General features: G+C 26.9%; 1 protein-coding gene across 3 annotated transcripts in view; it reads left to right on the top strand.

Annotated features, from left to right (window-relative positions):
• The first annotated feature begins 5,843 nt into the window (after window positions 1-5,843).
• LOC107448794 (uncharacterized) overlaps window positions 5,844-27,992 on the top strand; it is a 38,320-nt gene continuing 16,171 nt past the window's right edge. Inside the window, exons 1-7 of one of the 3 annotated variants that reach the window (XM_087167885.1) lie at window positions 5,844-6,137; window positions 20,080-20,191; window positions 23,078-23,233; window positions 25,008-25,111; window positions 25,186-25,314; window positions 26,705-26,816; window positions 26,898-26,979. In XM_087167885.1, the coding sequence (XP_087024011.1) occupies window positions 20,135-20,191; window positions 23,078-23,233; window positions 25,008-25,111; window positions 25,186-25,314; window positions 26,705-26,816; window positions 26,898-26,979 (640 nt within the window). In that variant the 5' untranslated portion in view covers window positions 5,844-6,137; window positions 20,080-20,134. Of the gene's footprint in view, window positions 6,138-14,898; window positions 15,134-19,244; window positions 19,467-20,079; window positions 20,192-23,077; window positions 23,234-25,007; window positions 25,112-25,185; window positions 25,315-26,704; window positions 26,817-26,897; window positions 26,980-27,992 lie in introns of those variants that run through there. The other 2 variants (XM_071183399.2, XM_087167884.1) reach the window with 2 other exon arrangements.

The following is a 27,992-nucleotide window of genomic DNA, read 5'->3' as shown; positions in this document are numbered from 1 at the left end:
TATTTCATTCTTATCTTATATGATAATCACATTATATTGAGCGGAACTAAGACATCAAACCCATTGCACATTTATTCTGTCTTATTTATTTGACTATCTCTGTTGTTTTTGCAACACTAATTTATATAAACAAAAGTAATCTTTATTCTAATACAAAAAATTAACCTTAACTGATACTTCAAATATTAAAATAACGAATAAATATATTTGATACAAACGTTTAACTAAAATATTATTATTAAAAACAGCTTTAATTAGAAAAAAAAATCATATTTTCAAAAATGGCACAATTTGTTTCCATAACAATTGAGGAAGGAGGTAGTGTTGAGCGCACTTAATATAGTGTTTTTTAAATAAAACTGTTATAGGATCATCAAAGTAATTATCTTGTGATAACTTTCTGAGAACTTTTTTCATGCATTATTTTTCTCAGTTTATAGTATACATTTTTGAAAATTTTAATACTGAAACTATAAATATTGCTGATGTAGGAAAGGAATTTATCCGACCATCAGAATTACATTTAATCATTTCTTTAAAATGTGTGAACATTTCTGTTTATCAATGAATTACTTTATTTTCCGTTTTCAATATTGGAACAAGATGTGTAAAACATTACACTTAAGATTCTAGTTTTGAGACTTATTATTTTTTTTTTCCATTGTGAATATGATTTTCACTGCAACCAATGTTTAAGATATTCATTGAAATATTTTCAAAGATATTGTATTTCTCAATATATAAATCCAAATCAGATAAAATTCATTGTCATTACAAACCATTAAAAAGGTTTTCTTCTTATTTTTCGTTTTGGAAAAATAAGAAAAAACCTTTTTGGAATATTAAAAAATATTAGTTTCTTGACATAATTTTTTATCATATATAATTACATGACATCATAAATACATATATTTATTTGCCATCTTGTCTGTTCAGAAGTTTCGATAGGCAAAATAGTCATGAATGAATTCTGCTCAAAATATTACTATATTTTTAGGACCCTGTACAACAAGTACCATTTTTACTTGAACTTATTTATCTCACATTGCTATGCTATACAGACAAATGAGGTAGTATTTCATTTGTATTTTAAATCACTGAACCAAATAAGACAAAACACGAAACAACAGTGCTTATATTTGAAAAGTTGAAATGTTTCTTTTTTTTCATGTGTGTGTACAAAAGTACTGTCTTTGAAATGCACTTATTGTGAAGAAGACCATTATATTTTCAAAACTATTTATCCTATCAGCCTGAATTACATCTCATTTAATTATGTATCAAAAAGCTTTGATCGAAAATCTTTCCTTAGGTGATCTACTACTTACTTCTGGAAATATCTACAAGCTTTTCTTGAAACATTTGAAATGTAAATTAATTTGCATTACATCACAAAAGTTTATTTTTTAATTCGATAAAACAAATGTTATCAAGCAATTTTGCATAAATATATCAATAAATAATCGTCAAAATGAAAAGTGATTTAAAAGCTATTTAAAACTATCTAGCTTGTTAAGTATGAAGGAATGCATGTGAACTTTAATTATGTAATGAAAAAATCTTTTAATTTATTAATTAAAGATGATAGAAATTCATGATACGTTATTGAAACAATTAAAAATAAATTATTAAAATTTTATTTCCTAGTAGTCACATGTTTAAAATCTTGGATACAATAAATTAGATGACAAGAATATGTAAAAAGCGGAAATACGTAAAAATGTCTTAATATGCAGACAAAACGTTAAAATACCAACTTAGAATATTTTTTTAAAAACACAGTTTGTTCGTTTCTCAAAATGTAAGAAATTTTGGTCAAATCGAGATATTTTGTTTCATCTTTCTTTTCCTCATTTTAAAAATGTCTTAAAATTAATATATCCTGCCCTTTAACATTTGAAAGAAAATTCTAACGTAACTATACTATACTATATCATAAAAATTTCTTGTTACGCTTATTCCTAGTATTCTAATGTAACACTTGAAAAAAAAATGACTTTTACACTTGGAAGTTCTGAAACTTTATTTTATATCTAAAATGACCGACCTATATGATGATAAACGACTGGTGTAGGAGGAAAGGAAAGTCTAAAATATAAACAGTTGTTAAACATCTCTTTTAAATGTAATTGCTTATCTATAAAATGTGTATGAGATAGTTAATTGTTCGTCCATTTGAACTAAAATTGAAAGAAATTTTTGTTTGAAGATCTCACTGAATTAAGAAATTAACAAAGAAGTTAATGACTTTGAGTATTTACATTTAGATTACGACCATAAAATTTGAAATAAGAAAAGAAAAAAAAAACATTAAAAATTGTCAGTTACTAACAAAAACCACTATAATGGATTAAGGATGTATTATGCACTTCGTGACAGTGATGTGTAGAGATTATACTTGTTGTTATACTTTCTCAAAATTGTAACTTATAAAAAATTATTTGAGAAGTTCGATGGGACAGGATCGATTGACTTGCTCTACTGTCTATTGAAAACGAAAAAACACGAAATATTGATTTCAGCGATATAATGGATGAATTTGCGGCAACAAAGGCCAGGAGAAATAAATTTTAAGTTTTGAAATTTTTTATTTCAGATTTTAGAAATCTTTAGAAAGATTTATGTTCAGTAATTTTAAAATTGCTATAATTTATTACTTAATTTTTATTAATTAATAATAGATTAGCAAATTTAGTGGACTGTGTTTCAAATTATGGATGGATTTATATTATGTACTAATAATTATAAATATTAATTTTATGACTTTTTTTATTTTATATAACTTTTTTCTTTTCACCTTTTTTAAAAAATTTTGTTACTATGAAATCTATTTTACAATTTACTTCAAATATTTTTCAAAAACTGAAACTAATCTAAAATTTTAAATATGAAATCTTTATTCTAGACATTTATTTTAATGCAAACTGATGTATAATCAACAAACTTAAATGTATAAATCTATCTACTAAAACTAGAACTATTAAATACATTTTAAATCTGTATTTAGTATGTGTTTTGTAATTATTTTTAGATGTTTTATTTGTGTATGGTAATTAAAAATTAATTTTTTTAAATATAACATTTTACATTCTAGTGTTAAATTTACAACTTACAATATTTTGTAATCCCATTTCTATGTGAACAAGTGACTTATTTTCATAAATATATTAATCAACATGATACATAAGTAGCTAAAATGACGATTAGAGATGGAGTACACAAAGTTTCAGAAAGGGCCCCAGCAAAAATTTGAGCCCCAGGGCCCCGAAGGGTGAAGTTACGGCACTGACGTCATGCCATTCCTGCGTCCAGGTTCGTCGTTAATCACACCATTGGAGTAGCTCCTACCTGTGATGCGGCCTCAAGGATAGCCGAAGCCATGGTCTCCGTGCTAACAGTCCATGCTGCTGCAAACGTCGTCGAACTGTTCGTGCAGACTGCTGACACTTGTTGTCTTGTAAATGAACCCATTTGTTGACTCAGGGTTCGTGTCGTAGCTGTAAGAACCCTTAAGGCCATGAGGATAACATGTCGGTCTTCTCGGCTGTCAGTGATGGGATGCCGCTGCGATCCTGCATGGCGTTCCATATGACCGTTATGAACTCATCGATTCCATATTTTGCTAACAGTCATGGGATATCAACCAACGCGAGCAGCAATACTTCGGTATGATAAACCGCCATCCCGGTAGGTCACAATTCGACCTCGATCAAACTCAGACACGTGCCAATGATAGGTGGCAAATTTTTAAAAACATATACGTATGCAAAACAATATATGTAAGCACTGGTGTCGCTAAATAATTCTATAATGATGCAAATATGATATGAGGCGGGTTAAGAAATTCTATGCAGCCTAGATTTGTTATATACCATTGTCTATTTCGGTTATAGGCATTGTTCCCGTTTGTTTTCCAATTATTATTAATAGCTGCATGTGAAGGATTCATTTGGCAGAATTTTTAGTTACTTTTTTTTATATATATAATTTTTTGATTTAAAAGTTGTATCGAAACAAATCAAACTTTTTTGTATCAAAATTTAATATTAGTATCAAATTAAAGGATAGGTGGAAAAATTTCTAAAAAGATATACATATTCTAAAAAATATTCATAAGACGTTTTAAAATTATTTTTTTTCATCAATCATATTTGTTTTTCGCATACGTGATTTTTCCTTAATTAGTTTTAATAGTCCCCAACAGATCATTAGGTAGACACTTAAATTATTTTTCTTTTTTGATAAAAATAGAATTTAGTTATGAATATCAAGTCAAAGGATAGGTGTCGAAATTTTTAGAAAGTTAGACATATGTTAAAAAATACTTACAAAATTTTATTTAATTTTTTTATTTTTCCTTGTCACTCTATATAGTTACTACAGGTGTCGCTAAAATAGATGATGATGCAATTATGACATGATGCGAGTTAAAAGAATTCTGTCTAGTCTACATTTAATGTATGGTAGTGTTTATTTCTTTAATCGGCATTGCTCTCCTTTGTTTTGTAATTATTATTAACAGTTGCGTTTGAGTGGGTCATTTTGCGGACACTTTTTTTAATAATGTTTTGGCTCAAAAGAGAAATTTAATATTAGTATCAAATCAAAGAATAGGTATTAAAATTTCGAAAAACATATACAATTTCCAAAACATATTCAGATTTATTCATTCGTATTCGCGATTTTTCCGTAACCAGTTTTAATAGTCCCTAACAGATCCTTACAATTTTTGGTAAATCCTTACAATTTTTGGTTAAAGAGTTTTCGGGATGAATATTTTCACCTATCTGGTTCTCGTTCACATTCCAAAAAAATCACAGTCAGCGAGACTTTTTAAATAAATGTTTGTAAGTAGGTAGGTACTTTATTTATGTCGCACTAGAGCTGCACAATGTTCTATTATCGACGGTCTGGGAAATTTTCCTGAGGATGATCCGAAGACATGTCGCAATTTTATTCATTTGCAGAGGGAGTGGCTCCCCTCCTTTAAATGAATGTTTGTAGCATTTACATTGTCTGTGATCCTCCCTGGCCGAGCGGTATCACCTGCCAAACGCTTTGCGAAGCGTGGTGGGGACGGGTTTGAATCCCACCGTATCCCTAGTATTCTATGTAATGTCCTTCTCTGAATTGTTCTACCTTTCCTTTTACTTGACAAAGCCTAAATTGAGCACACAAGCCTTCAAATGCAAGCAATTTCAATAAAGCAATTTTTTTCTTCTTTTTTTGCATGCGAATAAGAACCTGATTGATGAGTTTTTAGTGGATAAATATTTTTCACAAATCTGGTTCTCTTTACGCGTGAAACACTGGATAAGAAAAGAACACCTATGCAAATCGGTGAAGTCCCGCAGTGGACTGATCGTTAAGACACGGTTCCCAGCAGATCACCGAAGTCAAGCATCACTGGCTACGGTCAGTGTGCGGGTGGGTGACCACTTGGATCAGTCCGAGGGTGTGCGGTATTGGTCCTCGTTAAACTGTGCTACCGTAAAGTGCTCGACTTCGCACGCAGGTCGTCGGGCTACCGAAACGGGGGTGCCATCCCCTCCGCAGAGGATCAAAATTGTGATGGCATGTCTTCGGATCATCCTCCGGGATGTTTCCCAGACCGTCGCCAATAGCCCATTGCGCAGCTCTAGTGCGACGTAAATTAACAGCAACAACAAATCGGTGAAATTTTTGTGGGTAAATATATTTCACCTATAAGCTTCTCATTCGCATCCTGTGTGAATGGTTGGTCCCTAAAACTCTCAACTCTCTAAACCGCTCCAAACCAGAACCAAAACCAACCATTTGCAAAAATAACGGCGCTCTATTTGCTAAGCCACTATGAAAGGAACATAATACTTCACTTCCGGTAAGTACATGTTGACATTGAACGCATGGCCGCTCGCTTCTTTATGTTTAAATGGTTTAAGCGCGCTATTTTAAGTTTTTTTTACTCGCCATGTTTTATATTAATTATTTAATTTTATATATAAGTCGTAAAGAATGAAGTAGTTCAATTTATCTAGTTTGATCAGTATTTTGAGGATATAAAATCTGTCTGAGATCTGTTTCAAATCTCAATTGTTTGTTTAATGGCAAATTTGTTTGTAGCAAGTCTGAATCATTACTCTTGTATTTTAACTCAGGTAAATACTGAAGAATTTTTTTTACATTTGAATCATTACTATTATATCAATATGTAATATTATGTATTTTATTTACCTTTCTTGAAATTAGTTAAAGACTTTTAAATACTTCTTATTACACACATATGACTGTAAGTAAATGCTGGCCGATCTAAACACATACTATTACATATTTTTATAAAAATTGTGAAATAATCTTATATCATAATTTGTGCAATGTTTTTTACATTTAGGGATTTTTGCAGTTAAAATGAGCTATAGTTTATACTTGTTATTTGCTTAGCGAAAATTTATCAATTTAAGTCGCACATATTTTTTCTATGGAAGCAGAGATTGATAAAGTTAATAAATATTGTGCCTGTCAATATTTTAAGTACTAATCAAAGAGTGCACTCTTTGCTTTGTTATTAATTTCGTTTTATTTTACTAATTAGTTTTATTTGTAAGTTAACCTAGCATAAAATAATATATTTCCTTTATTTTCCTATAGTTTAAATTTTTAGATAATATCTCTTTTCAAATTTTTAACTGAAAAGTTAAAGTTATTTGCAAAATATGTGGACATAGTACTTTATAAGCACACTGTTATCATGCGATAGCGGACCAACACACAAGATCAAAAAACTTTTGGCTTACCTAAATTATTACATTTGTATTTATGAACTGCTAAGATTATGATAATATATAAATATTTTATGTACTGTGAATAAGATGTACCAATGATATAATTGTGTACAAGCAACTTTATAAGCTTTTGTATATTTAGTTAATTCTAAAGTATGAATATTTCATTACTTATACATACATTGTGAGAATAATTTTTTTATTTATTATGTGAAACATACCAAATGTTTCTTACTTTTTGTCAAAATAAATAGAAAAGTTATACGGAAAAACTATAGTGAATGTAAAAATCTATTAATTTGTTTTACAATGATTATTTTCGTATTAATTCCTTTATAACTTTGTGGATTTAATAAAGCATACAATATGTGATTCATTTAATGCAAAACAACAATGCTATCTACTTCTGTTTTAAAACTTCACCATATCACCATATATATCTATAATGGTGTAAATCCACACAGTTGATAAATTAGAAAAATGTATTTAATCCTTCCAAATATTAAATTAAATTTTTTTGTTGCTATTTTTAAGTGTTTTAATCTTTTTAAATTTAATTATTTTAAATGTAATGATTAATTTAATTGATGTATTATTCTTTTAAAAGATATTTTTAAGCGCTTAGTTCAAAATACCAATTATAAGAATCGAAACTATTCTTTATTAAAAATATAACATCCTTTTTACCACGTTTATATAAACTTGCCTTCGTGTCTGTCTGTCCGGGTGGAATTTTGTAATCGATTTTAAACTAACTTCCCGACTAGCTACAAACTTCAAATTTAGCACACAGTTCAGAATTGGATGACAATGCATGAAAATGAAGAGAAAAAAGGCATGCAAAGTAAAATAAAATTAAAATTTTAAAAACAAATTATTTTCGAGATTGTCTTTTGTTGTCGATTCCATTATTTCAAATTATTACGTGTCAGGTGAAAATATTTTTGTTGTCGGAGTATTTTTATTGGCTGAAAAATCACGTGGTAGGATCCAGTTTTTCCTCATTCATTTCCAGATTGTTTTGGTTGTCATCAGCATAAAACTAATGAAAGTCGTAAAGATATTGTTTTTCTATAAAGATTTTTGTATCCCTAATTGGGTATAATATAAAAAAAACTCAACTACTTCCACTTAGTAGGAATAACATTTACCATGACGCAATGCTAAATTCTATGCCACTATCTACATAAATCGATTATTAATCAAAAATCGAATATCAATTACTTTTCTTTATAATGCAATATAATCTGGCGAGCAGCTATTTAAACGATCAAACACTTCGTTTGTTTATTTGTGGCTTGAAGTTAGGCTCGCAGAAAATGCCGTTTATGGGTTAAATTTAGTAGGAATAACACAACCTGTGACGTAGGCTATAGTATACCCAATTTAAAATCAAAGTTCTATTACTTTAGTAGTGGTCTTGTAGTAGTTTTGACTACTCTTGACTAAGAAAAATAATCTAAATAAAAAAATATATTTTTAAAAACCACGTTTTTTGTAGTGAAGAATAATAATTAAAAAATAATAATTTTTTAAAAATATAAAATAAAAATTAAAAATGAAAAAAATCATAGTTTAAAATAAAAAAATTCAAAATAAAAAGTAATATTTTTAAAAACCACGTTTTAGTAGTGGAGAATAATAATTAAGAAAAAAATTGAAAAACGTGGGGCGCATGAAATACATAACAGTACATATACACATACATATACACATTTTCTTACTCATACACATGCACAGCCACATATACATCCACATACATATGCATATACAAAAGCATATTCCACATTCAGATACAATTACAATTACTGATATACATACACATATTCTCAAGAGCACACATACACACACTAATATAACATTACTGTTATGTATTTCATGCGCCCCACGTTTTTCGTTTTTCAATTTTTTTCTTAATTATTATTCTCAACTACTAAAACGTGGTTTTTAAAAATATTACTTTTTATTTTGAATTTTTTTTTATCTCTATAATTTATTATCTTTAATCAGGGCTGGAAAAAACCTGTTTTTTTTTCCAGCCCTTATTGACTGAAAAAAACCCAGAAAAAAGCCCAACCTAGGGTTTTTTTTTTTGGGGGGGGGGTTTAATTCCCTTTGTTATATAATATAGTATATTATTATTATTATTAGTATACAATTTTATTACATAGTATATAATTTTATTACTTAATCTGTATTAGCATAAAGTGTTAATATTGGAAGATAAATTAAACGTAAATTTTATTTTAGAAAGCTTAACAAGCAAATGACATGAGTATAATTATTGATTAATGTTAGCAGTCAGCTTACAATTTAACCTTAAATTCTGTTTCTATTGACATAAACACTTCTTTGATCACATTTCTTTTAATAAAATATGTATAGTACACATCTAGTTAACTTTGTTATAGAGATTAAAATGAACCAAAATGTAAATTATAATGCTAATGTATATTACTATTGTATATGAATAGTAAGATTAAATGGTAAAAGAGGTAGAAACACAAACAAAATCTGAATCTGCTTTGTTTATTATTTTATTCTTACAGATAACCATTTCATTTGAAAAACGTTAAATTATTTAATATAATTTAATATTTAATCCCATATTTTGTGAGTAGTAAGTATTAATAGTAACTGTTTTGGTTTGTGTTTGCATTCCATTAGTAGCTGATCCCATAAATCAATGTGAATTATTTTCTTATAGTCTAACTCATATTTTAGTAGAATCCACTTATGATTTTGTATGCTTCTAAAAAGTTATGTTTCGAGCATATCATTCAATTATAACCAACAATACATTGTCTCTAACCACCGTTTTCGGTGTTGACACTGACCCAATGCAAAACACCCAGTTCCGAAACCCTGGTTTGGAAATATTGACCATGAGTAAGTTTTGTTTTTGAGGCTGACTTCTATTGATAAGTAAAAAGATCTTAGTTTGATTATTATGAATTTACAACAATAAAACTTGAAATTAATCTTTCAATTGAACTCACAAATATAGAAATATTACTGAAATTCAATTAGAAATACTACTTTTATTTCAAACTATTATTTAATGCTTTTATTTTGCACTACTATCAAAGGGATTATGCTAACATCATTCTCATCCTTATTCGCCTTTTAATCTTTTTTTTTTTTTTTATTCATAACACTTATAATCTTATGACGAAGTATAGGAAAAATTGGTGTTCATAGTTTCTGTAAGAAGTATTACCTTCTCGTTGCGTATTATTTTTTTTTTAATCAAAATAAGTTCGAAATTGCATATTTTTTATTACATTTTTCAAATCAGATGATGATTCTAAAATTAGCACAGCTTCGGAATCTTTTTACAAATTTAATTTTTTAATATTTGCTGTTTAACAAAATAAGGCATTTTCCTAATAACAAATTATACTATAATATCATGGGAATGTGCTGAAGTTGAAAAATAATTTTATCAATTGTAAATTTTTTCAACATTTTCTTTTAAAGAACAGTTTTCTTAATTGTGTAATATATATGTGTGTGTGTGATTGCAATTCGAATTTGTTCATTTTAAAAAATAAAGCAAACAGTTATGGTCTTTAGAGTTGCACTAAATATGCACTTACTTTTCACTAACCAAACAAATACGCAATAAAGTAAATAAATAAATAATTTGATTATTCAATCTTGAAGAAAAAGATGCACTTATTTACTACAATAAGTCAGACATTTTGCACTGAGTAATTTTAACATAGAAAATGTTCTTAAAATATTATCAGCTAACTAGTTGTAGTTCTGAGACTCGGAAGAAAAAAAAAAACTTAGCAATATAATGAGTGCTTGTTTAAAGAAGAACTTTAAGTACCATAAAAATTAAACAAAATAGTTTAGTACATTATCGGAAAAAATCTACGTGATAGCATAAATAAAGATTAAAAAATATAATGAAATAATTAGTAAAATAGTTTTATGAATCACATGTGGCCAGGTAAATAAAAATTAAATTTCACAATTAAGATGTCAGGACGACATTTAAAATTCTAAGATATTTTAAGAGGCTTATAAATTTTGGCTATGTATTTGACAGCTCTTAATGTTCCTTAATCCTTATATTCCTTGCAGTGATTTATAAAACATCAACACTATTTTAGATAATCTGTTGGCGTCACAAGTAACAATGAAAAAAAGACAATCAATAATTTATCTTCATTTTTTAAAAAAATAGTATGCTTAATAAATAGTCATCTATTTTGCATTGAATAATTTTAGACAGCAGAATGCTTTTAAATTTTTAAAAGATTTTATTCTCAGTTAGCAGGTAATAATTCTAAGTTTTCTTTTAAAGAAAACTTGACAATAATTTAAAAAGGAATTTTACTTTAAAGGAAAACCTAAATTAAAGTATTAAAAAAATTCATTAGTATATTAATAAAAATATAATATTCGTGGTAGCCTAAAGAATCATCAGCATTGGCATGACAGCCATTTGTGAGCCTGGGCCATCCTCAGAAGCTTTTCCCATTCTGCCCTTATCCCAGCAATTGATTCCCAGTTCATTACTTTTAGGATGGCAAAATCCTCATTCACACAGTCTTCGCATCTCTTCTTGCCCTTTTATTGAAGGGGGTTGCATTAGAGACTCTTAATGATGTTCGTTCTGGGCTCATTCTCACTTCATGCCCGACCCATCTCATTCTACTTAGTTTAATAGATTTAATGATATCATCACTATTAAAGATCTTATATATTTCTAAATTATAGCTAACTTAAAGTTAAGACTTTTAAAAATTTTAAAACTTAATTAAATAGTTGATAAAATAATTCTGTGAAGTATGCTCAGACAGATAATTTAAAATTTATTTTAGGATTAAGACAATATATAATATGAGATGTTTAAAAATATTGACTAGATATTTGTATTAATTATAAAATATATATTGAAGAAATTGATAAATATATTATTCCAGATCTATGCATACGTTGTATATTATTGAAGTTGTATCAATTATTGAAAATACAATAAAAAATAAAATCACATTAAATATAATCATAATCTGATGTGTAATCACATTCTATCAGAAACATGCTTTTATAGAACTTGACATTCAATGAATAAAATGTTTTTTATTCAATAAAATGTTTTATTCAAATTTCTTTACTAAATTACGAATAAATTTTTAATCGACTAAAAAAGAAACATATTTTATAATTAAAAAGAGATTAGCAATTTGTTATTAGTGAAAAATAAATAATAATGAAATTTTACTCTACCGTGCTAAGTCAAGTTCTTTGTAAGTTAACCCCATTTAAATATTTCTTCATTGTCGCCAAATCCTTTTTTTAAAAATAATTCATTTTGATTTTTCAATAGAAAAATATGTAGATTAATATGGTATAAAATAGGGATCCACAACCTTTTTGAGTGAAGGGTCACTTGCACAGCAGGTAGTAGATTAATGAAAGGCTGCACGCACATTTAGTTTTGTTAGCAGCAAATATATTTTTTATATGAACATTAGTGTTCTAAAAGTTATCTGTAAACTTATAACATTTTTGCGGAAAATAAATACTTTTAATTATTTAAATATAAAAGAACTGATACTTTTTTTAAAAAAACTTTTCCATTTTTCACAAAAATTTATTTATAAAATATATATATATATGTGTGTGTATATGTCTATGTAATATGGTAAATATATAAATATTTGGGGGGGGGGGCTATAGATTCCAACCAAAGAAAAAAAAATTTAGAGTTTACAGAATGAAAATGCAAAGAAAAGAAGAAAGAACGCATTTTATAGACTAATATAAATTTTGAATTAAATATTTTTTTAAGGAAAATTTATAATGTTTGAATGAACAAAATCCAAAAATAAAAACAAATCCATTATAGTGCAAAATGAAATTTAATATTTATTATTATTTTTTAAATATTACTTCTATTTCTAGAATTATTAAAGGCTTTAATAATTTTATATAGAAAACGTTTTCTTTTCAGTTTTTTTGTAAAAAAAATCACCTAAACTAAAAAAAAATTTAAAACGAAATAAATTACTTTCGACAATTTTTGTCAAATTTCAGTTTTCGACGTGTGATGTTAAAAACCCAACCCTGTTAGCGGACCTTTCACCATTAAGTAGTTGACGTCATTAAATTCATAATTTAAGATACGGATCTCCAAGATTATTTGTGGATCTGACCGGAGAGATCAAAATGGTTTCGAAGGGAAAAGCCATATAAAATTTATTATTGATATTATTTATAATTCTTCTAAATTTTTACACGTGAAAGTTTTTCCACTTACTGGGTGAACCAAATAGACTTTTGTATATTTGTTTAGTTTCAAAGTAGTTAAAAAGTACATCTATAAAATTTTAAAAAAATAATTATCATGGGTTCAGGTTTTGACTTGCCAGCTTAAGCTTAGTTCATCTCATAATCTTGGCAAAGACAAATCGCGACGGCAAACAAAAAAAAAAAAAAAAAAATTAAGAAAAAGTGAAATGTTTAAATAAAATTTTTAAAACAAAATAGTAACATTAAGGACTAAAAACAAAAGTTTCGAATGTGAAAAAGGTTCGACCACCCACTCTTGGTCTTGCATTTGGAACTGTTGGGAAGGCTAGAAGATATCTTCAGTTGCGACAAAAGACGATCATTCTTTTTTAATATGATGCATATATATAGATAGATAAATTTAGCTTTGGAAAACAAAAAATTTCAACTGCGCGTTTAAAAAGTAAAACGTGTTCTTCCATTCCCATAGAGGAGCATTACATTCCCACAACTTAAGTTTGCGAATTTCGGTTTTATTTTATGTTGTCACCAAAACTAAATGCAAATGCTGTGTAGATGCTGAGCCTGACATCCGTTCCAAAAATTAAATCCTACAAGCTTCAATTAAATTTTTATATTCCGGATTTTGTTAACAAAATTGAGTTTGCCAACTACCTGAATATTCATTTTAATGGAGATTCTCCACTATTGAATTAGAAATAGGGTGGCTAATCAGGTGTCTGTTTAGAAGAAATTTGGGTCCGTTAACGGACCCTTCACAAAATATCTTTTCATAAAAACGGACCCTTTCACAAAATATTTTAACTTAAATACGGACCCTTCACAAAATATTTTAACTTAAAAACGGACCCTTCACAAAATGATTTTTCTTTTAATCGGACCCTTCACAAATTTGTTTATCTTCATTATTATTTTGTTAATCGAATAAACCTTTTCCAGGGCAGAAAACAAGAAAGATGGATGTAAACGAATTAAGTTTTGTCTTCGGCAGACGATTCTTCCACTATTCGTCCGAAATTAATATTCTGCGTTCAGCAGTATAGGCTAAATACCAAACATTTTGTATGTTGCATCTCTAATTTAGAAGCAGCAATTGTTTTTTATTTTTTAAAATTTATTTTTTTTAATTATAATTTTACAGTGTTGAGCATAATCTTGTATATCTTTACAATTTAAAAACTGCTTGAAAAAGTTTTTTGCAATAATCGGACCCTATTTTCACAAATTCATAAAAGCGGACCCTGGTTGAAGGATTGTGAGTAATTTTTTCACAATTTCACGAAAAACGGACCTTTCACAAAATGTCTGGACAGACCCCTGCTAATTTATTAAGCCTGAATTAACTGCAAGTATGTAAATATTTGAATAGCATGGTCGTTTTGAAAATTTATTGTTCCGTGATACATTTTAAGATTATGAATACAAAAATTACAGTAAAGTTGGTAAAGATGACATTTAAAACTAATTTTACAGTTTTGTACTGCTGTTTATATTTATGCTGTAAACATAATTTTTAGTAACTGCTATAAAGCTGGCAGTTAAAAATGCTTTCTCGCTATTAAACAGTTTTTTTTTTACTAAAATTTCTAAATTACATAAAAAAAATATTACGTTACATTGGTAAAACCAACAATTATTTTGCTGAAATTTATGTACCGAAGTGCTCTATACTTTAAATGTCACGAAATGCTAATGCAATCCCTTTTTTGAAAGTAACCCACCTCTATTCTAAATTGTATTATCTTTTTCGTGTCATCTTTTCACCAAATGAAAATTTCGCGCTAATTTTAAGTGTCTCTCGACTTCTTAGGTTATGTTAAGAATTTATAAATTGTATTTCTTCGCGTGATTCACGTATAATTACTTGAAGTTGATTAAAAAAAAAAGGAACAAAATGTTACTAAGTAAGATTAGGGATTTTAGAGCTTCCTTTATTTGTATAAAATTTAATTATTTTCACGCAATTTCCATGACAAGTATAGTGTAAGTAAACTTGTCATGGATAGCCCAAATGATACTCCACGAAGAGTTCTACCTTCTCGCAAATGTAAGCGAAAATTGTCTTATTCTTTACTTGAGAGCAATTTGTACTTGAGATCGATGTAAGTGATTTCATATTATTTTAATGTAATGTAGTAATGACGTACTCTGTTTCTGTATTGTTATAATTATGAGCTTCAATGTATATTGTTATAATTATGAGTTTCAATGTAATCTATTGTTTGGCGCTAAGACGAACACATGATGTCATTGAAGACAATTACTACTGGAACAGACACTCTCTTTAGTCTCTGTTAAAATTAAACGTTTTTTCAAAGCTTGGTTGCAAAATTTATTATACATTAAAAAGAAACGATTTCAATGCAATTTTTTTAAAACCTTATGATAACCTATTTTGTAGTTATATATTTTTCAAAGTATTTTCTATTACAACTATTTATGAATGAGTTAAAAAAGTCATACATCTAGGTCCCAGCACCTGCTTGTTTTTTACCATAAATTTATCTCTACGAAAATATAATAATTCAATTGTAATCTTACCCCCAATTATATGAGTGAAAAAGAATTTTTCCTGTTCTTTCACGAAATATAATGCTGAGCGATGGTATTACGTACCTTTATTTAGATTAAATCTTAAACTTGGCTTTGCTTTTCTCATTGCTTTTTCATTATAAATGCGTTGCCTTTTTATTCATCTACTTGAAACTACTCTACGATTTTTTATTTTTAACAAGAAGCAAACTCTTATATCATAATTAAAAATTACTGAGTTAAAAGTCACCAACATTTTTATTGTATAAACATAGAATTGGATCCGCAATTTTTGTCCCCAATCCCGTTGAGATAAAAATTTAAACCTATCCTACCTATTTTTTGTCACTATTACTTCATTCACAAAACTGAGTGTGTTTTTAATTTTTCGATACCGTAAAAACTCGTTAATTTTGATTCTAAAAGATAATTTAGTAATTGCGCAAAAAGTTAAGTCATAATGTTACGCAGTTTTGTATTCCTTATTTTACACAGGTTGATTTGACACAGTTTTACTAAAACCTTTTTATGTAATTATACAACTTATTTACTGTTTTATAATTGTAGAACGGTTAATAATTAAATACCGCTTGAAATATGTTTCTTTTAAAATGATGCGTATTGAGGTATTGTCGTAGGATTACTTAATAATAAAGGAGTACCGTTTTTAATTTTAAGCCTTTAATTTGGATTAAAAATAAAAAACGTAATATTACAGGTGAAAAATTCTCTAATAACTTCTTTTTAGTTGTATGCTGATGACAACCAAAGAAATTTGAATCTTCGTTATATACAGAATTATCGTTTTCTGTTTTATTTTCCTTGTAATTTTCTGGCCATTAAGGATTCGCCGAAACTCTGAGAAAGCAAAATTAATGAATCTATGGTACTAATTCGTTTGGGAGAAAAGTAAAAAATCATCATGCCATTTTTGACGCCGATGATACTTATTTATATTTGGTAACATGCACTACTGGTATTAACTGTATTGATACCGTGGATATAGCTTCTTACAGCCCCTCGAAAGGATAAAATAGAAAAATTTGAGTTATTTTAGCTTCATTAGTTGTATCGTTATTTGTATTCCAGTTTTCTGCATGATTTTATAGTGTTCATTACTGAATTATTGATTCTTTTTTTTCCCACTCCGTACATTGGACTGGTATTCAACCAGTAAGGGAATATCATATAACGAAGAAATAACTCCTATGGTTTTAAATTCTTAATTTAGAAAACGTAATAATAGCAGAGTGAAATAAGAAAAATAAATATTACAGGTAAATACCTTTAAATTTAGGATACAAAAATATTTTACAGAATAACAATACCTTTATTACTTTTATGCTGATGACAGAAAAAAAAATATAGAAATTTATGTAGAAAAATTGGATCCTACCATGTGAATTTCAGGTCAACAAAAATGTACACACAATAATGGAAAATTACAAAACCATCCCCCCATAAGATTTCCCCCCATAAGTTTAGATACCAAATAAAATTAAATTTAAATGTTTAGACCAAATTTTAATGTTTTTCGGAACTCATGCAATTTTTTTGATAAAAAGGTTCTTTCAGTAAGATATTTTCAATGTTACTTACTCTTTTTTTATCGTCATTTTAGAAAAATACTATTTTTTTTTTCATGAACTAAAATTAATAGTTAAAACAAAACATGTTGTTCCGTATTTTGGATATTTTCGCTATTTTAGGATTGATAATCGCGTTAGTTATTTAACAATCAACTATTCAATTAGCACATTTTTAATTTTTATGCCAATTAGTTGCAGCTTGGCTGAATTAAATGTGTAGTTGTTTTAAATTTTATTTTGGATTTTCTTGCTAATTTTGGATTTCTTATCGCGTTAATTAGATTCTTGCAACTCTAGAAGAAGTGAAGTAATTATGCCTAACCATGTGATTCAAATCAGATTTAATTGGGCATACTATAGCCTACGTCACAGGTTGTGTTATTCCTACTAAATTTAATCCATGAACGGCATTTTCTGCGAGCCTAACTTCAAGCCACAAATAAACAAACGAAGTGTTTGATCGTTTAAATAGCTGCTCGCCAGATTTTATTGCATTATAAAGAAAAGTAATTGATATTCGATTTTTGATTAATAATTGATTTATGTGGATAGTGGCATTTATGTGGATAGTGGCATAGAATTTAGCATTGCGCCATGGTAAATGTTATTCCTACTAAGTGGAAGTAGTTGTGTTTTTTTTATATTATACCCAATTGGATACTTAATTGGATTAATTCGACACTGAGCAACGTCACGCTTGGTGTCGAACCTCTACGATGACATCACTTGCAAGTACACAATGATTTTTGCCAATGGGGTCGTGCGACAACACACAATGATTTAACTATTTAACTCGCAAATTTTTAATCGTATTTTAATGTCAATTAGTTGCAGATGGTTCGATTAAATGTGTAGTTTTTTAATTTTTTATTTAGGTGAGCAAAAAGCTGGTGTAAGTCGCATTTCCAAAAAGGGAGAGAATAACTAAAAAAAAGTACCGTTGCATTTCATATTAGAAGGTTCAATGTCACGTTTTATATTCCTTGAATTGTTTTCGAATAAACTACAGAATATTTATTTTGCTTCGAGCATGTAAGAAGGGGGGAAAAAAGAGGGCAACAGGGAGTTAGCTACCTCGTTTTTTTTTTTCCTCCGGACCACCCCGTCATCTTCTCTTCCCTTGATTTTTCTATCATAAAATCTGCCAGGTGTTATTTTGTAGGTAGGTTAGACAGCTGAGGTTGTAATGCAATGTTCAGAATCGCTCTGTTTGGCACATTTCTGAGCGATTTTCCTTTTGCTATCCCTCACCTCCCCACCGGTGTTGAACTTAGTTTCTTTTCGAAATTATATTTTTCTAAAAAAGAGTTCCTTTATCTTGGTTTTCTGAGAAACAAAAGATTGAAATAAGTTTCAAACTTAAATCTTAAAATGAATTTCTGTGTTTATAAGATTTTTTTCGCTAAAAGACCTTGACATGCATTAGTCCATTTATTATTTTTTCAATTAATATAGAGTCTCATTACGGGACCTATGCAATTTATTTTATATCGAAATTTTACTACTTAATTTGAACTTTTGACCTTTTTTAAGCTCAACTTTTTAAATTGTAAGTTTTCCTATGTTTCCCCCCCCCCACATTTGTTGTTACTATTTTACGAGATCTTGAAAGTTTTAGCGCTTTTTTAGGTACTAATTAATGTCATAATTTTCTAATGTAATAGTGACTAATGTAATAGTTTTCATAAGGTACTTATTAATGTCTACTCATGTTTGAAGTTTTAACCATGAAAACTGATATTAATATTTCATAATCGCTGTTTAAACAATATTCTATTTGCTTATGGATAAAACAATAAAATATAAAAAGGATATTTAAAATTTCAATTAGCACATTTAATATAAATGTTTTTATGCATAAATATTAACTTTAGTTTAGTTCTTTTCTAAGAACTTCTTATATCAATCGTTTGTTTTCGATGCTTAAGTTATTATCTTGAAGGGGGGAAGAAAAAAAAAAGATTTTTACGTATAATTGATAAGTTCTCGTCTTCGCGACACAAATAATGCCGCTGCTGTTGATTCGCTCTCCCACGTTTGGCGCTTCGTTCAAATCTGTAGTCGCCAGAGCCTTTCGCCATCTGCTCTTTTTGTAACCCTTGGTTTGTTGCATATGTTTGTATCTACCCCGGGCCATTTGCTCTCTGGTTTAATTTCGAATCTTAATTCTCGTTTATTTTTAATTTAAAAATTACGATGTGGAAAGTAATATCAAACTTTTTATTGTTTTTAAAATTATTTATTGGTTGCTAATTATTCAGAAACTTTAAATGAGCGGTAATGAAATCGATTCGCTGGAATTTATTTGCCCCAGGTTTGCAGCTTTTTTTTTTTTAAATATTCTATATAAATTATGAATTTAATAAATATTATATGTATCTGAGAGATGTATATTATGGGAACTGGTATTATTCAATAATGAATTAAATTTTTTAATGATGTATGTTTATCTAATTATATTTACATTTAGTTATGTATGTTTTCAAAGTTTCTTTAATAACAGCCTTAAATACATATCCAAGATACCTAAATTTAAGATGCTCTTACTTGTAAAAAAAATGCATTAATGATTGTGTTAAATTTAATATTAATATCGTAATTTATTTTTAAAAATAATGGCTATCATTAATAACAATAATTGTTGTTTTTGAATTATATATGAAAATGACTTCTAAAAAGATCTTGACCTAGAAAATTAGATATAATAGGAAATTTCCATTTTCATCTATGTTGGCATTTAATTTAAAAACTACTACCTTTTGATTTCACTGTTTAAGAGAATTGTTTGTGAAATCAAGTAGTGATTGGTTATAGGCATTATTGCTGTATGGTCGTTTTTTCATTGTTTTATTATGCTTCAATGTTAAATAAAATATACTTTTTCTTTTTAATCGTAATATTAACTAATACTTTTCTTTCTGTTAAAGGGAGCCTGCGCTGTTTAGTGATGGTTCAAATAGCTCTACTGGCAGTGTAACAGATATGCCAAAATCTTCTAAAAGCAAATCAGTAAATAAAGCTAGATGGTCAAAAACTGAGGTAAAATCATTAGTTATGTATGTATAATTGGTTAAATTTTTTAACATTTAATCTGTGTTAGACAGTTCTTAAAGTTTTGTTGTAAAGTTTTTAAGTTAAAATCTAAGAAATAAATTATTTTGTTATATTTTTCTGCAAATAGGGGGAAAAAAAACCCCAGCAAAACTTAAATGTCTGGTGATTTTAAGTAATTATAATTTTTTCTTTTTAACAGTTTCACACTTTTCTATGTAAAAAGTTAAAAGTGCATTAGTAAGAACAATTGAATATTTTATTATGAACTTAATAATATATGACAGTTATTCATTTGTTATACTCATGTTAATTTTGGATTACAAACAAACAGCAGTTGCATTTAAAATCTCAATTCTTAAATTTAAAATTAGGTTTTGCAGTTATTAGCATAATGTTTTCAATGATTTTTTGTTAATTTGTTTCCTAATTTTTGAGATTAATGAAATATTTTTTTTTTATGAGAAAGTAAATTATTTAAAATCACAGACGAAGCAGACATAAATTACATGAAGATACATAGAAAAACTAAAACATATTTTCTACTTTTTTTAAAAAATTGGAAGCAAAATTTTTTTAATAAACCATAAAACAGTTAAATATAAAAACAAATATTAATTTCTAATTTTTTTGTTTAAATATTAATTTCTAATTTTTTTTGTCATATATTTACTATTTTCATGAATTCTAAACTTTGCCTTTAAAAAAAAAAATAAGTTTTTTTTTTTTTTTTTTTTTTTTTTTAGTATCTTGAATATGAGCTTTTATTTTTTTTTTTCTATCAAGAATTTGAAAATATTGTAAAAAAGAATATTTCACAGTTTGACATGTGTTTTAATTTTTTATAAATTTAAAAAAGTATCTCATATGAAAATAAACAACTAACTATTAGTATTTAAATTTGTGCCATCACAAATTGATTATTTAGGGCCACAGTATTTAAAAATAAAAAAAAATTGAATTTTCTAGAAACCATAGTTTTTAAAAAAAAGTTTTTTTTAATAGATGACTTGTAACTTTCTAAGGATATTTAATTTTTTAACAACATAAATTTTGTACAAGTTATAAATATGAAAGAATAAATTTTAAATGTACCTGAAATATTTATGTAAAATCTTAAATATTATATATGTATTGAGGAATCAACATTAATAAAGTTTATTCGTGGAAAATATTATTTACCATAGCCTTATAAAGGGTTAACTGTCTGGTAAAAAAAATTTATGTTAAATTTTAAGTTTCATTTTTTTTCTTTGTTTGTTATGAAGAGCACTTTTGGATAATATTTGGACAAGTGTAAAGATCGATTCTGGTGCAACGGAATAAAATATATGCAAAGGGTTGAAAATAGCATTCCTTCTTCTACCTTAAAAACATTTTAATTTGTGGACACAAATGTTTTTATATAAATGATAACTAGTTATATATTAAGCAGGAAAAAGAATTTTTTTAAATTTAAATCAGTGATTTTTTTTAAAGAAAATCTAAGGGAAATCATGATTTAAAGCACTATTTAAATCGATTGGTAACCTCTGCTAAAAGTTAATCTATCTATCAATTTACAGTTGCAATTACTTGTAAAAATTATTAACAATAATTTTAGCATTTTCTTGTTTCAAATTTTTCTTAAATATCTATTAAATTCAACAATGTAATCCAATAGTCTGGTAATTTTTTTTAATAAGCTTTCTGTATAAATAGATTTTTTTCTGAGGTATGATATATGCTTAGTTTTAAACTATATGACTGATGTTATTTTTGCAATATATTAGGTTTAAACTATATTGTTTTTTTAATTTGTCCAGTTTTTGTACAAAATATTCCTTTTATTTATATTTTATATACTTTTATATTTCAAACTGTGCATGCTGTTCCTTTGTCTTGTAAACTTCTGTTTTTTACAAAAAGTAATACTTGAAAGATTTTTATACAAAAATCTGTTATTAATTTTTTTTACTTAATGAATAAAAAAAAGTGGATATATTGCAATATTCCAAGTGGAATATTGCTAAGTATAGTCAAAACGAGGTCTGGAATTAGGATGAAAATCGGGAAATTTTATTTCTGATATTAATTGAGAACTTCTTCCATGTTTAACTTGATATTTAAATAAAAATAGGTAGATTAAACTTTCACAATGAAAAAGTGATCTAATAAATATCTAATATCAACAAATCCTTGCGTATCTTACTCTTTATATATCATTATAATTTATTTGAATAAATTTATTTTCTTCATTTGATATGTAAAACTCATTTACTCATTAATACTTAACTCTACTAGATTATAAAATTTTTTTGTTTGATACAAAATTTTCCTTTTTTTTAAAGAAAAAAAATTTCATCTTTTAGCAGCATGATAAATCTTATTTATAGTTATCAGTTTGAAACTGTCATTTTTTTTTTAAAAATATGCTAACATTTTCTGTTTTATTGTGAATCTCTATATTGATATTATTAAAAAATATATGTTATAACTTTATAAAAGGAATTAAATAACAGATACAATGAGGCATTTTATATTCAAGTCTGTTTAATGTCAATGCAGTTTATTGTTATAGTTTAATATTGTTTTGTATTTTATTAAACATAAAAATCACTAATTAAATAAAACATACTATAACATTTTATATTCAAGTATGTTTAATGGTCAATCATGACTTGGTATTTGTTAATTGATATTGGTTTAATATAGTTTTGTATTTCAGTAAACATAAAAATCCCTAAAATTCCTTGTGTCTAAAATATTTTAGATACAGTAATAGTAGTTTGACAATAATTTTTATCATAGTTGACTTTAAATCTATTGGAGCTATTCTTTTCCAAATGAAAGCTATGACTTATGAAAATTCTTGCATTTGCTTCCTTGATTTAGGATGAAGAGCTTAAAAGGCTGGTTGCTATTTATGGTGGTGATGGCTATTGGGGTAAAATCGCCAGTTTCTTACCTGGTCGAAGCGATGTTCAGTGTCAACAAAGATGGTCAAAAGTTGTCAATCCTAATCTTGTAAAAGGACCTTGGACTAAAGAAGTATGATTCCATGTTACTTTTTTACTTCCTTATAATTTTTTTTAACTGTTTGTATAACTAATATGTAAAACCTTGTAATGATTAAGCATTTTGCTCCCCAAACCTATCCACAGTGTTATTCACAAATAGTTTTTAAAGGGTAATTTCATTCTTGCATAAATATTTGAAAATCATATCGAAAATACTGCAAATCGTAATTTTATTATTCAAATTATCATATTAATTTGCATTGTAAATACTAGAATATTTTGACCCAAAGATATTTTGGAGATTGAATATTTAGACCAAAAAAATTTTATTTATATATCTTTTATTAGAATTTTTTTCTCTTTTCAATTAATTTTGACAAATTTTCTTTAAAGAAAAAGAACTTAATAACAAAATGATTGCCATGCTTCACTATAATGGAAAAAAATAACAATTTTAATAAAATAAAAATGAAAAATTGTAAGTGGAATATTTATTCCTGGTAAAATTTTTAAGAAGGGAGGCTCTCTTCTGCTGGGTCATATATTATGTTTAGATATATATATTTTCTGGAAAAAAGAAGTGTCCATAAAACATAAAAAGATATATAGCCGATCAGAAACGCTTTTAAAAGTGTTGCCAATAAAAAATGAAAATAAATCTTAATTCTTGATCGAAAATTTTAAAGGTTAACTAAACATGTACTGTATTGCAAATAAAGTGTATTTTCAAGAAAAAGGAATAAAGTTTAATAGAGACCTTCTTAATTGCGATGTTATAATAAAAGTGAAATTTTTAAAAAAAAAAAGTAAAACTAGATTGAAGCCAAAACTAAAATCATTCTTTTTAAAATAAAGAAAATTATCACTAAAAATCTCAACTGTTTCACATTCTGTATTTTTAGAAAAAAGAATAAAAGTCATCCATTGGAAACCCTCTTGAAAAAAATGCTATGTCATAATAAAATCACTAAAAAGAAACCGCAAAATTTTTTTCTTGGTTCTTATTTTTAACTTTAAGGTTGGAAATCACAGTTTTCTATGCTGCTGGTTATCTGTCTTACTACTCTACAGGGGAAAAAAAGGAGACAATAAAGGAATAAAATGTATCAAAAATGCACCATTAAAATAAAAAATAAAAAACTTTCGCAATTCTTAAAACAAAATATATGTTCAAAAAAAAATTCATGGTCTGAATATGATTTAAAATAAATTCAGCAATACTAAACTCCTGGTTCAGTATAAAGTAATCTAGTTTCAATTTCAAATTTCGTCGTTCTTATTTGTCTTCCAGAACATAAATTTGCCAGCAAGTTTTAGAACTAGCTGGCAATATGGCATGTTTTAGAACTTATAAAATATAAGTAAAACTTATTTCTAATAATGTATACTAAAAATACCATTTTAGATAAATCTTTTCAAGTTCAAAAAAAAAAAAAAAAAAGTCTAAAAATACTTTGCTGAATATTTGGCTGAATATTCAACAGAAAGGGGGAATAGTGGCTGAATATCAGTTATATTTCTAGTTTATGTATAATTAGGTTAATTATTACTAAAATCTTTCTAATGTAATAAATATATATTATTCCTCAAGAATTTAATTTTGCTTTTTTTTAATTTTATTTATTTAAAGCATTTTAATTTATTAAATTATTTAATTTATTAAGGTAGATTAGACTGCCATTTAAAGTGGCATGTTTTTAATTATTTGAAGATATTCATTATTTTCGGAAGCAAAATGAAGTTGATTTCTAAACTTTGATGTACTTGTGTAATAGTTTATATTAGAGTTGTGCTTTCATTTTCAGGAGGACTTATTAGTTACTGAGCTTGTTAAACAACTGGGTCCTCAAAAATGGACTGCAATTGCCAAGCATTTAAATGGAAGAATTGGAAAGCAATGCAGAGAAAGGTAGTGTCAATAATTAGTCAGAAATTATGATATTTTTTAGTTAAACAAATATTTTAATTGAATTGTTAATTTAGGTGGCACAATCATCTGAATCCTGATATTAAAAAATCTGCATGGACTGTTGAAGAAGAAAGGTTAATTTGTGAATATCACCGGAAATGGGGGAATCAATGGGCTAAAATAGCTAAGCTATTACCTGGAAGGTAATTAATTTCATATTTTGCATGCTTTTTTTAAGTGAACATGAATTTAGGACCGAGATGCACAATGATTTTGGACAGTGGACCACAAAAATTAAAAAAAGTAGATACTTATTTCGTAGTGGCTGTGATAAAGTCTCCGAGGATAATAATATAAATGTAACTTTTTTTGATTGAACAAATAAAGAATTTTTTTTAACCAAATAAATAACATAGCTTAATTTCCTTGTGCCGAAAGGGATAAGTACTAAAAGATACAATGTTTTCGGCCAACACTCAATGTAAAATTCCAGAGATTAACTCTATTTGAACGTATTATAAATTACTTACTATGCGTGTATAGTTCAGATGCAAGTATTAAAATATTTCTAGAATGAATCAAAATTATATTTACAAGATTATAAGAATTATTCCTACTACAGTACAGAACCAGTTATCCGGAAATCAGAAAACCGGAAAACCAAAAAACCGGAACGAAATTCGATAAATTTTCTCCCCATTTTTAATTTTTTTTCTTCTTCCTCATAAGATTTTACGATTTTTCTTTCCTTTTTTAAAGATGTTTACCTTACCATCATTTTGGAAATAATCATCAGTGTATTACTTCATCGTTTTTTCTTATTTTTAAGATTATTTCCAATTTTTTTTTTTTTTTTTTAGTTGAGTTTAACAATAAAAAAACGGATTTTTCTAGCGATTCAGAAAACCGGAAAAATCAGTTATCCGGAATAGCGATGGTCCCGACCGTTCCGGATAATCGGTTCCCTACTGTATTATTATTATTCACGCTATTATTATAATACTATTATTCAGAAAGCAAAATTTTATTAAATGACTTATAGGGTATCAGATTAAATTGAAATTTATTGTCATTGAAATTTAAAAAAAGAATTTTTTTTATTTTATCTTATCAGTTTTTAAAATTTTCTTTTCTACTTTATTTGTACAAATTAATAAGAAATTATGTATTTTTCTATAAGCACTTAAATCATTGCCACAGGCAAAGATAAGTATTTACTATCCAACATTCTGAGAAAGGCTGTGAACTGAGTCAAGGATGACTAGTTTCACATTTCTATCAAAATTTAAGGGTAGGGGTATTTTTGGCCAAATATTTATAGGTTATTCTGATATAGGGCTCTCTATAGCACCCTAGTTATTATTATTTTTTAAAAATTTGTTTTCAATCTCTATAGTGTTTTTGAATTGGGGCGTATATCACCATTTAGAATTAATAGAATAATGAATAATAGAATTATAATGAATCGAGAATAACAGAATTTGAGTTTGGTGTGGTATAACTGCATCTAGCTCTTGTTCTATTAAACTATACATTATTATACTAATTTTGTATTTATTTCTTTGTAAAACATGTTTGCTCATTTATTTACAGGACTGATAATGCCATTAAAAATCATTGGAATTCTACTTTGAAAAAAAGGGTTGATGCTGACAAAAGTTTAGAAAATGTCCATAATTTGCACAGTCCTGAGGACAGTAAAATGGTAAGTTCACTTGCAGCCTTAAGTTTTTTGAAATTATGCTTTAAAAATTCAAAATATTTAACTTATTTTGTAAAATTTTAGGACCAAATTTATAACCAAGAAAGTGAATACTCTCCTATACCTGTTTACTATCATTCTGGACCAAACACTCCTATTTATCACAGTAAGTCTAATGCTGCAATTTTTAACACTTCTATATTCGTTTTACTAAATTCTCAATAATTTATTGAGAATTTAGTTATCTTTATTATATTCAATCAAAGTTTTTCTTAGAGTTATATAGATTCGAAAAACTTTAAAAGTTATGGATTATATGTTTATTTGCATTTTAATTCTAGATATTTTCCTCAATTAATTATTTAGGTTTAAGAAAATAAGGTCTAATATCTTAAAATACATCAATTTGAATCTTATTACTTGGATTTTCTTCTTTACGAACAAATATTTATTAATTAACAAATATTTGTAAATTAAGACTTGTATGAAATTTTTTTTATTTTTATTATTATTATTTTCGATACAATTTTATAGTTTTTTAATCATTAAAATATGATTTTGATTTTCCATTTTTTCTTAGCACATTTTCTTAAAACTAGCAGAATATTTAAATTCCTTCACCAGCAATTTTTCAATAATCTAACTACTTATCTTTGTCCGAAATTTTTTTTTTATTACATATGTTAATAGTTAGCACGTTGTATATTTAATATTATTTTTTTTTAGATACCTTGTGTAAATTGCCTTAAATGCCATTTGTAAATGCATAGTTTTGACTATTTCGATAATATTTATATTTAAAATTTGTATAAAGAAAAAACATAGATTAATAAGATGTATAAAATGGTAATAGCACTTTAGATTGTGGTATGTACATTGCATTTTGCTAAACATATTTCATTAACTCGTGATTTAAAGATCTCATTACTTGTGATTTGCATTAACTCATGATTTTCTTTATTGAATTGCAATAACTTTTTCGATTTCAGAAAAATCGTAATAAGATGCATCAAAATAATGTTTACTTTTATTGAAATTGGTTTTTTACTTTTCTTCATTAAAATTAAATAACCATAACTATTTACTGGGGCTAACACAGGTCTCCTGGAAAAAATATTTAGTTCTATAATTATCATCTTTTAAAATTGCATAATTGTGTGATTCGTATGATTAGATTTA

This window comes from Parasteatoda tepidariorum, chromosome 7, assembly GCF_982258835.1.
Source record: "Parasteatoda tepidariorum strain Cologne lab strain chromosome 7, Ptep-v5.0, whole genome shotgun sequence".
In the NCBI taxonomy this organism is placed as follows: Eukaryota; Metazoa; Arthropoda; class Arachnida; order Araneae; family Theridiidae; genus Parasteatoda; species Parasteatoda tepidariorum.
This window is presented reverse-complemented; position numbering and strand designations above follow the sequence as displayed.